This window comes from Psammomys obesus, unplaced genomic scaffold (assembly GCF_907164565.1).
Source record: "Psammomys obesus unplaced genomic scaffold, mPsaObe1.curated_primary_1811, whole genome shotgun sequence".
In the NCBI taxonomy this organism is placed as follows: Eukaryota; Metazoa; Chordata; class Mammalia; order Rodentia; family Muridae; genus Psammomys; species Psammomys obesus.
Window position 1 is genome coordinate 26009804 of NW_026596073.1, and position 11759 is coordinate 26021562.

At 40.4% G+C, this 11759-nt stretch overlaps 1 protein-coding gene across 3 annotated transcripts in view; it reads left to right on the forward strand.

Moving 5' to 3' along the window:
• Pik3ca (phosphatidylinositol-4,5-bisphosphate 3-kinase catalytic subunit alpha) overlaps window positions 1-11759 on the forward strand; it is a 79563-nt gene that overhangs the window by 50288 nt on the left and 17516 nt on the right. For all 3 annotated transcript variants that reach the window (XR_008722283.1, XR_008722284.1, XM_055625893.1), the window contains exons 7-14: window positions 1583-1688; window positions 2458-2610; window positions 2694-2828; window positions 7165-7289; window positions 8667-8748; window positions 9176-9340; window positions 9536-9639; window positions 11007-11178. Coding sequence is in view for 1 of the 3 variants with exons in the window: in XM_055625893.1 (XP_055481868.1) it covers window positions 1583-1688; window positions 2458-2610; window positions 2694-2828; window positions 7165-7289; window positions 8667-8748; window positions 9176-9340; window positions 9536-9639; window positions 11007-11178 (1042 nt within the window). In the remaining 2 variants the exon portion in view is untranslated. The remainder of the gene's footprint in view (window positions 1-1582; window positions 1689-2457; window positions 2611-2693; window positions 2829-7164; window positions 7290-8666; window positions 8749-9175; window positions 9341-9535; window positions 9640-11006; window positions 11179-11759) is intronic.

An 11759-nucleotide genomic window follows, 5' to 3' on the forward strand; every position in this document is an offset into this window, starting at 1 on the left:
GATGGCTCAGTGAGTAAAAGTGCTGACTGTGAAAGTCTGATAACCTGACCAATTTTGTTTAAAGAACATCATTTAGGAGAAGCTTTTTTTTTTTTTTTTTAATTTTATTCACATTGGTCTTCTCTGCATCCAGGTATGTCTGTATAATGATCTTAGATTCCCTGAAACTAGAATTACAGACAGTTATGAAGTGACTGCAGTTTGGGTGCTTGGATGTGAACATGGGTCCTTTGGAAGAGCAGCCATTGTTCTTAACCACTAAGTCATCTCTCCAGCTCTTGACTGATTTTGATTTCTGAAACTTAGTTAAAAAGTTGGATGCCGGGCACAGTGTTCTACCCCTGTAATCCCAGCACTCAGGAGACAGAGGCAGGTGGATCTCTGTGAGTTTGAGCCCAGCGTGGTCCAGGACAAGCAAATCCAGGACAGCCAAGGCTATACAGAGAAACCCTGCCTCAAAAAAATAAAACAAAAAGCTGGATGCAGGGGTCGGAATATCTTAGTTGGCGGAATGTTTACCGAGAATGCTGAATCCCTAAGGTTTGATCCCTAGTACTGATAAACTCAGGTGTCGTACAGTTCTGTAATCCCAGCACCCGGAAGGGGAAGTAGGATGACCAAATGTGTAAAGTTACCATTGAACACAGCAAGTTCCAGGCCAGCCTGGAGTATATGAGACCCTGCCCTAAATAACAATGATGACACGTCTACAGTGGAGACATTGGAGGTACAGACAGAAGATTGTGAGCTAGTATCTTAGAGGACACAGCACAGTGGCAGAAATGGGAGACACCCTGCCATAAAGTAGAAGGCAGAACTGACTCTCTCTCTCTCTCTCACACACACACACAGAGGCACACATGCACATGTGCACACACACATACATGCACAAGCACGTTATACAGACAATTATAAAGTAAAAATAGAAAAGATGGCCCCCTTGTGCCCATTCCCAGTCTCCTAACTTCCCCTGCGTGTAGGGAACAAGATCCTGGCTTCTGCAAGTTTATTTCATGTTGGATTTGAGTTTTTTGCATTTGGAGGATACTGTGAATAGTTCAATTAGCAGTCTGTAGATAACACATTGTTGTGTTTTGTTCATGGTAGAGCTGGGTCATAAGGTATGCATCTGTTCATTTTCCAGGGCTTTCCTGTTTGGTTGTAACAAATGATGTACTTAGTCCTAGTGCACAAGGTTTCCTGTTATGGCATTCCTTGCCACCTGTCCTTTGACTTTTAGACATTCATCCATGAGGTTTGCGTTTTTTCCATACTCTGTATGACCAGGAATACTGATTCAGACACCACTCCCATGCCCACTTCAGCTCTTTGAGACAGGGTCTCATTATGTAGCTCTGCTGACCTGGACCTTGCTTTGTAGGCCAAGCTGGCTTCAGACTCAGCCTGCCTTTGGCTCCTGAGTGCTGGGATAAAGGTGTGGCCACACCCAACTCTTGGCCATTTTAGTACAGTTCTGTAATGTGACTTCCTTTTGATTGTCATTTGCCTTGTTTTAGAGTTGATGCATTGTGGAGCCATGTGCACTCTTGGCATAAAGCTTTGTTTTGTCAATTTTCTGCAGGTGGAATGAATGGCTGAATTATGACATATACATTCCTGATCTTCCTCGAGCTGCTCGCCTTTGCCTTTCCATTTGTTCTGTTAAAGGCCGCAAGGGTGCTAAGGAGGTAATGTCTCTCAGATTAAATAACCAACTGTGCTGCCTCCAAAAATCCTGACTTTCCTTCAAAATGAGAAGATCTTTATTTTCTCTTTTGTTTTAGACTAGTCCTGCTGTGTATGTAACCCTGAGTTCCCTTGAACACAGAATTGTCCTTCTCAAGTATGGATGGCAAGCATGTGCCACCATGCTGGCTATTTTTTCTTTATTTAAGTAAAGTATAAATTGATTAAAGCTTTGGAAGATAATTAGTTTATCCTTTAAAAGTACATTGGGAGTGCTTGAGAAATCCACTTCTGATGAATAAGTACATCCTGAGTCTGTGTCAGTGTGATTCATTAACTATATGCTGGGTGACTGCAGAAGTCCTCACACTCCATTCCTGCACTGCTTCGCTTGTTGTTTGTTTGTTTGTTTGTTTGTTTTTTCCAGACAGGGTTTCTCTGTGGAGCCCTGGCTATCCTAGATTTGCTTTGCAGGCCAGGCTGGCCTCGAACTCAGAGATCTGCCTGCCTCTGCCTCTCAAGAGCTAGGATTAAAGGCGTGTGCCACCACTGCCCAGCTATATGTCCTTCTTAAGGCAGAGAAAACACATGAGGTTTCAAGTGGGCAAGGGACAGAAAACACTTAAATTTTGAAAAGCCAGTGTGACTTTAGTAGACTTTGTGTTCATCTGATTATAGATACAACTGTTGAATTCTCCTCCTGGGAGGAAGTGTATTTGGAAATGTGTGATTTATTCACAGAATCATGAAAATTTTCTTTGTTTCATTAAGGAGCACTGTCCGTTGGCCTGGGGAAACATAAACTTGTTTGACTACACAGACACCCTAGTATCTGGGAAAATGGCTTTGAATCTCTGGCCTGTACCACATGGGTTAGAAGATCTGCTAAACCCCATTGGTGTTACTGGGTCAAATCCAAATAAAGTAAGCTTTCTATTATCAGAAATTAGTTTGTTTATAACAGCTAAGCATAATATATATGCAATAACCTTTGTTCTCTCTTGTAGGAAACTCCATGCTTAGAGTTGGAGTTTGATTGGTTCAGCAGTGTGGTGAAGTTTCCAGACATGTCTGTGATTGAAGAGCATGCCAATTGGTCGGTGTCCCGAGAAGCTGGATTCAGTTACTCTCACACAGGACTGGTGAGGCACACCCTGAGCTTCTTATATCTCAGCCGTAGTCTCTAGAAATGATCACGTGCTTTTCTGTGTACAAGCATGGCTTGGTAGTCCTAGCATGGATACTACTTAGCTCTGTAGCAGGCCTCCAGTAGAGCACAACCTGTACCTGTTTCTTCTTGCTTTATTTGAAGCCCTGTTGGATGCCACCGTGTATAAAACGCTGGTATAGATGCTGTAGTGAAGTTGTGGACTAAAGAGATGTCCAAGATCATACAGCATGGTATGGTAAGGTCCACAGAGGTGGAAGGACAATAGCATGTGAGGTGACTGAGGTGGGTGGAGCTAGTGTGGATTAGGCCCAGGAAAAACCTCTCTAAGTCAGTAACTGAGAACTGAGACTAAAGTGTAAACACGAGTGAACTTGGAGGCTGCAGCGCAACTCTTCATCACACTGCATTAATCCAGGTCTGGAGAAATAGTGTAGATGTTCACCTCATTGTCGAATCTTGGCTGTAGCTTGAGCACCAAACTAACTCAGATCAAGGGCCAGTTACTCTTCTTTGTTCTTAATAACAGAAATGTGGGTGCTAAGAGCTGTTCCTGCCCTCGGGTGTCTTTCTTCTCCTTTCTAAATGACTGCTTTTCGTGTGGATTGCTTGTAGGTTATATAAGACCCGCTGATTAATATTGGGCTGAGGCTGTGAAATGTGGCTGGCCAGGCGTAGAGACAGCAGTGCAGAAGAGCTCCTTTCCGAAGACATTTTGCCAGACAGTTTAAACTAATTGTCTTGTATGTCTACAATGTAAAAACAAAACAAAATAAACGAAGAGCGTTTTCTTTTGGAGCAGTGGTACCGCTTTGTAAGGGTTGAGGTTTTGTGACTTGTACTGTGTTTTATTTCTTTTTATAGACTATACAGAACTCTTTGGTTTGCCATGTAGATATATATAGGAAATGTTTCTAAGTATAAGGTCATTTTGGAACGTTAGTCTTCCTAGATGTCAAGGCAGTTTTCTGTTTTCCTTCAGTCTTGCTCGAGGAAGACTAAATGCACACAGTGATATAGAGGAGAGCACAGTAATGAAGTGCAGGCAGCAGTAACAGTGAGTCTGCAAGGACCAGCTTTATATATTTTTTTCCTGGTGTTTTTAGACATTAGTTAGAATTTTTCACTTTCCCTCCTTGGGCATATCATAGGAATGTGGGCAACACAGTTTCTTAGCCTTAGCGCATACTGAATGCCAAGTGTATCCTGTTTGTAGATTTTGCTGTGTGTGGCAGGATGCTGAGCTGTATCTGTGGCCTCTGAACTATTAGCAACAAACTGATAAAGCAAAATGTCTCCAGGAATAGCCAAAAGTCCATGGAAGAAAGGGAAAGTCACCCCACCTTAGGACTATGGCTCAGCCTCTGATGGTGAGGTGTGTCTTGTAAATGCAGTGTGAAATAGTACATTCTCAGTAGGGATAAAGTGAAGTCCATATTTATGTCTAGTCAGTAATTCAACAGGAATGATTCAGTCTCTATATTATGTGTCAAACACTCTACCACACCTCAGGGAGGCAGAGGCAGGTGTATCTCTGTGAATTTGAGGCTAGCCTGGTCTACAGAGCAAGTCCAAGACATCTAAGGCTACACAGAGAAACCGTGTGTCCAAACAAACAGGCAAACAAACAAAAACACAACAACAAACAAAACTCTGCCACACGTGTGCTATTTCCTTCTTGTTCTATGCATAACACTTTTTATTACTGTAGCATACACTGAGAAAAACAAGGAAAGCTGGACCAAAGAGATGGCTTGGCAGATTAGAGCACTTGTTCTTGTAGAGGACCTATGTTATATTCCTATATATCATGGCTCACAACTGTCCAGTTCTAGGGATCCATTGCTTTTATGACCACTACAGGCACCAGGCATGTACACAGTCCACAGTTACACATGCAGGCAAAACATTTGTACATGTAAAAATAATTTTATAAAACAATCTAAAACAGAAAGTCAAGGAACGAAAGACATATTTGGAATCACCTTTTTTTAAATTAATTTATTTTTATTATTTACAATTTATTCACTCTGTATTCCAGCTGTAGTCCCCTCCCTATCCCCTCCTACTCTCACCCTTTCTCCCTCTTCTCCTCCTATGTCCAGCCCCTTCTGGCTCATCTTTTTAAAAAATTATTTATTCATGCATATGAGTGTTGTATCTGCATCTATGACTACATGACAGAAGAGGGCATCAGACAGAAGAGGGCATCACATCCTAATACAGGTAGTTGTGAGCCACCTTGTGATTGATAGAAAGAGCAGCCAGTGCTCTTAAATTGCTGAGCCCATCTCCATGCCAGCCCCCTCCCCGCAGCTCATGTTTTTATGTTCCTTGTGGTGGGGAGGGCACATGGAGCAGAGCAGCTTCATGGTGGTGCTCCATGTGTTGGCTGCTGGAAAGGGAAAAGGAGACCTGAACACAGACTTCCTTCTTACCCTTTATTCTGTCCAGGTCTCCTAGTGTGTTAGCTGATGCTTCCACCTCAGGCTAGGCCTTCCTCCCTCTTTTCTCCCCTCCAGAGCTTCTCAGTCACAGTGAGTATTTGCTCCGCCCAATCATGTTGACCATCTCAACTGGCCATCACACCCCTGGGCATCAGCATCTACTCACTACATTTTTAAATGCAGAACTGTGTAGGGCCTATGAACAGAAAAATGGTGATGCAGAATTCACTCCTGATCATGTGATTTATAAAAAAAAAAATGTAAAATGAAAATGTTTTATAATTGTTGATCAAGAAAAATGGCCATCTTGGTTTCTTCAGCAAAAGTATTAACCATCATGTCAAATGTTGTATTTTGACAGTGTTATTTACAGTTTGACAAAGATATTTCAAAATGAGGCACATAACAGAAAACGTTAAGTTTATTATGCTTAGATTCTTAAAATATGTAGTACAATTGTTTTTTTCTGATTTTTCTATAAATTATTTCATATTAACAAACATTTTAAAAATACAAAAGCAGATAAGTCCATTGGATGCTGATGATAATCAGTAATGATTTAAGACAACACGTTTCTGGTCTAGACCAATGTTCTGCCTCCTAACTGATTTCCCTTCTTCTTTGGAACAGCTGCAAAAATCATTATGAAACAGATCAAATCATGACGTGCATCCCCTAGGTAGCTCTCACTAAAAACACTTCCCGGTCTGAGATGCCAGGGTCTACGTGCTGACCCTTCTCCTCTGCCGACTCCTTCATCTTATCCACCGGGCACTATTCTGATTGGCTTTCACCCTCTTTCATTAGACTAAACTTATTTTTAAAAAAAACTTTGCTACTAAAATGAGTGCTCAAGAATAAAACAGGGCACAGTATGACAAGTGTCTGTTGAATGATTATGTCTGCATAGTACTTCTCATCCTGTAGTGTAAGTTCAGGATGCATCAATATATGAGACCAGCTAACACTGAGGACTCCTTTTGTTTGTATGTTCCGACAGGCTAGAATGTGAGAGCTTTTTTGTGTATGTCTTAGTAAGCTTCTGTAGTCACTGTGGAGATGATCCACCTATTGTCTCTTTTTTAGTGGTGGGAAGTGGATGTGCACCTCCGGCTTACAGATGGAGGTCAGAGACAGCTTGATGGAGTAGGTCCTCTCCTTCCACCTGAGCCCCAGGGACTGAGCAGAGGTTGTCAGGCTTGGCAGCAAGCAAGCATCTTTGTCTAGTCAATTTGCCATCTTGTGGGCCTTCTGGTTTGGTTTTGTTCTTGCATGGTGATTCTTTGGGATTATTAGGGGTGCTTGTTAGCCAAAGACTTGGAGGCAAATTATTTAAAGAGAATAAATCTATTTCGTGGGATTGTATAATAAGTTTGTTACTGTTTAGTTTCTTAATGTTGAAATGCATGGTGCTTTAATGACTTAGTTCATCTATCTTAATTTACTTTTTAAATTTCAAAGCTTGCCAACAGTTATGAGGATGATTTAGCAAGGAACATAAAAGAGTTTGCATTTTTATTTTAATCTTTTCACTCTTTTCTGCCGAAAGCATTAATCAGGCTGTAGTTAGTAGGGGGTAGGAAGGGCCTCATCAGAGAGAGGAAGAGGCTGACTTCCTTCCCCTTCACCCCAGTCTAGGCTGGAGTTACTGTTCTACTGCTTGGTGGTGATAACCACACAGCTGCGTATGTTGTACAGATACTGTTTTAAATTAGTTCAGTGAGAAGATTAGATTGTTTTGTAATAGTTAATAAGCGTGTGAGGTTTATTAAAAATCAATTGCTCTTTTAACTATATCACTCATGGATCTCGGGAGAAATACGTGGCAGAGAAATCTCTATAAAATTGTACTTTATTTCACAGAGTAACAGACTAGCCAGAGACAATGAGTTAAGAGAAAATGACAAAGAACAGCTCCGAGCACTTTGCACCCGGGACCCACTGTCTGAAATCACTGAACAGGAGAAAGACTTCCTATGGAGCCACAGGCAAGTGTGGAGAGGGAGGCTTTCAATACAAAAGCTGAGGGACCTTACTCCTGTCGGGGACCCTGTGTGAGTGATGTACAGCACACCATTTGGTTGCTGTTTTGGAGGTAGGGTCTCTCACTGTAGTCCAGGTTAGGCTTGAGCTCAGTGCATAGCAGGCTGCTCCTGTTCCTGGAAACCTTTTTCCTCAACCTCCTAACCAAGTGCTGCCATTACAGGTGTGGCCCAGAAGTCCCATCTTGCTTTTACCTTATTAGTGTTGACTTTTTCAAAAGTATGGATACAGATATTTCTTTCTAGAAAAATATGGTATGTTGATACTTAAACATTTAAAAGTTGTTTTTGTTTATTTGTTTTTTTCCCCTTTTGTTGGGGCAGGGTTTCAGCCTGGCCTTGAACTGTAGATGAGGATCACTTTGAACTTCTGATCCACCTGCCTCCACCTCCTAAGTACTAGGATTTCAGGCATGTGTCATCACACCTGGTTTATAAGGTACTGGAAATTGGGATGAAACCCAGGACCTCATGTGTGCTAGGTACACACATTGCCAACCTAGGTACATCCCCAAGCTTTTTACATTTTTTTTTAATTGGCGTTAGAGATTTAACCTCTAGCCTTTTGCAAGCTAAGCACATACTCTGTCACTGAGTTGTAACCTCAGACTGACAATGTACTTTCTTAGGATTTTTTTAAAGTGAAGTTCAAGCAGGAATGCACCCCCACTTTAGGCCATTTCTTCATGACTTTGTTGGCTTAGATGCTGTCTTTGGCAAGTTCCCTTCCCTTTTCCCTGAGGGAAGAAACTGATGGCAGAGCACCTTATCCTTACTTGTCAATCATGCTACTTGGGACACTAGTGCATTTTTTTCTTTATTACATTGTACTTTGTGGGGGGGAGGGGTCATGTGACACAGTGTGCATGTGAAGACCAGAGGATAGTCTACAAGAGTCAGCTCCCCTTCCACTATGTGCACACATCAAGCTTGGTGGGAAACACCTTTTCCCTTTGTCTATCTCCCCAGCTCCCTACACTATTGTCTCTAACTGAAGGAGTTAGAGAATCTGTGAAGCAGACATCTTGTCCAGTAAGTTCATGAAATTCAAATAGGTGAACTATTTGAGTACCTAAAGAGCAGAGTAACATACATGAAATTGTTCTTAACTGTCAACTGACATTTAGCCTCCATTTGAATCCTTAGTCTTTGCCATTTTAACTGTAGCTGCATAGATACATGTACAACAACAGTCTTCAACACACGTTTGACTTTTCAGATAGGCCAGAAGTAATAATAAGCTTAGAATTTCCTACAGGTGTATGATGGGGAATTGGGTGGTAGACCTTCACATAACATGTTCTGTATTGTCTTTCTCAACAGACATTACTGTGTAACTATTCCTGAAATCCTACCAAAATTGCTTCTGTCTGTCAAGTGGAATTCCAGAGATGAAGTAGCCCAGGTGAGATTATTTAGGAGCTTTTGTGTAGAACCTGTGTGTTGCCTAAATCATCAACTCTTAGAAGATCTCTTCAATTTAGAGGATTAAATATGCTATAAATTATTATGATGACATTAGTAAGAAGGCTGGAGAGATGATGGCTCAGCAGTTAAGAGCACTGTCTGCTCTTCCAGAAGTCCTTAGTTTGATTCCCAGCAACCACATGGGGGATCCCAAACATCTATACAGGGCTCTGATGCTCTCTTCTGGCATGCAGGTGTACATGCAGATAGAGCACTCATAATCATTTCCATATGTAAAGCTAATTACATTGAAAATGCAATGCAAAATTTTAAGATAATTCATTTAAACTACGTTTAAAATCAGATGTTAAAACAGTGTTTTAGATTTGTACATATGATTTACTGTTATTCTCTGCTGTACACAGATGTACTGCTTAGTAAAAGATTGGCCTCCAATCAAACCAGAGCAGGCCATGGAGCTCCTCGACTGTAATTATCCAGATCCTATGGTTCGGAGTTTTGCCGTTCGGTGCTTGGAAAAATACCTAACAGATGACAAACTTTCTCAGTACCTCATTCAGCTTGTACAGGTAAGACCAGAAAACTGGAAGGGCTTTGTTCCACATCCATACAGCTTATCAAAGCAGCAGCATTAGTTTTATGCTATTTTTTAAAAATCCATTTATTATCAATAGCAGTATCTACTTTGTATATAGAATTTTTTTCTTTAAGGCAGAAATGGTCCTGAATTTTTGTTATCTTCTTTTTTTCTTTTGATTCCTTAGGTCTTAAAATATGAACAGTATTTGGATAACCTGCTTGTGAGATTTTTACTCAAGAAGGCGTTGACAAATCAAAGGATTGGCCATTTTTTCTTTTGGCATTTAAAGTAAGTCAAGTGTCTTAGATGTTTATAATCCCCACCCCCCCAACTAAGTACATGGACCCTGGTGCTTGCTGTGTCTGTCTGGAAAGCTGCTCCATGCTGGAAGCCTGTTGCATAATTCTTTTCTTTGGAATCAAATGAGCAACGTAAGTCAGAACTGAATTCTGTACCGTTAGTGCAAATATTTTTAAAGGTTTTGCTCCTCCTTTGAGCCAAGTAAAATTTGCCAGATGCAAATTAATGTTGTGATAGGTTTTACTGTATACATAGATGACATCCCAAAATAAAAGTCTTTTCTTGGAATTTAGAGCATAATGGCAAAGCCCCACGTTTCTTGTGAGAAAATAAGCTAAGGAAAAAGAAGTTGCTTTTGCAGGTGGTCCCAGTACTTTGGGAGGCTAAGGCAGGAGGGTCACAATTACTAGGCTGGCCTGTGCTTCATAAAGAGATGCTCCCCCATGAAGAAGGGGTGAAAGAGGAAAACTACTTTACGAAATGTATTACAGCTCAGAGTTGTCACAAACTAACTAGATTACAGGAAATTTAGAAACGAGTTTGTGTGTAGTGTGGCTTTGTTTTTTGTGGGGTTTTTTTTTGTGTTATTTTTATTTGATTTTTAATTAAGTTGGTATCTAGAAGTGCTATGTTTAAAATAGACACAAAAATGTGAACATGCTTGTAGGAAACTCAGAACTCAGTGAGCTTTTTTACCTTTCTCAGTTAACTTTATTATCCTATTTTCATCTTTTGTATCTTACATTGAAATTAATGAATGAAAAGTAGCTAAAATAAGCCTAAATCAGTAAATACCTAGTTGTTTATTAAATTTACACAGCCAAGAACTACCTAAAACACTTGATTATTTTTTTCTAAATTGGTAGGTTTTTAATCATTGGGTTATTGATTAAAACATTTATTGGACCAGAAAAAGAGTTTTCCTACCTTCTGAGAAAGTATATATGCTCATTTAAGACTAGATATAGGTCAGTAACTGAATTAGAATAAAAACCAATTTCACTTTGTATAGCCATGTATTTGATATTCTATACACCCTCTTGATGAAGATTACAGTTTTTGTATATCTAGATATTTAAACAGTCAAGCAAAAAAAAAAAATACATGTAGGGCTGGAGAGATGGCTCAGTGATGAGAGTACTGGCAGTCTTCCAGAGGACCTGAATTGAATTCCCAGTATCCCCATGACAGCTCACAACAATTTATAACTGCAGTTCCAAGGAGATCCAGCACCGTCTTCTGGCCTCTACGGGCACTGAATGCACATGGTACATACAGGCAATCACCCATATGCATAAAATAAGAGAAAAAAATTACTATGTATACATATAGATAAATTTTGCTTATCCCTTTAGATCTGAGATGCACAATAAGACTGTCAGTCAGAGGTTTGGCCTGCTGTTGGAGTCCTACTGCCGTGCCTGTGGGATGTATCTGAAACATCTCAACAGACAGGTAGAGGCCATGGAAAAGCTCATCAATCTAACTGACATCCTCAAGCAGGAGAAAAAGGATGAAACACAAAAGGTATGTGAGTGGCTCTCCCATTGGCTTTGAAGACTTGGCTTTAAGTGGAGCCCAGTGTACATACAGAGTATAGTACTTACAGTTTGAATTTGAATTCCATAGTCTGCCAGTTGTGTGATAGATATATTATGTAGGCTTCTAGGGCTCGTTTTCCTCAACTGCAAAATAGAGATTATACTTTGAACATAGAGTGCTTGTGAGAAGGAAGCTAATCACGTGGCAGGCAAAGCACCTGTCACTCTCCTTGGAACATAAGGGGTGCCCATTATGTACACTTTTTATGTAGCTGTAAGTAATTAAAATGATTGCCATTCACAATCTTGATAATGACCCCAAAAATAAGTAGAAAGAAGTGAGTTTAACTGGATTCAGTAAACACCTGTCATACTCAAGGTTCTCAGAACATTTTCCTACCCCTCTTCACTCATTACTGCCAGCTGAAAAGCAAGTGTTGTCTCCCCTCTGGCAAAGTAGGAGAATCCATTCACCAGTGAGTCCCAAAAGTCAAAGAACATAAATTAGCAGTACCCGAATTTATTTTATTTTATTTTATTTTATTTTATTTTATTTTATTTTATTTT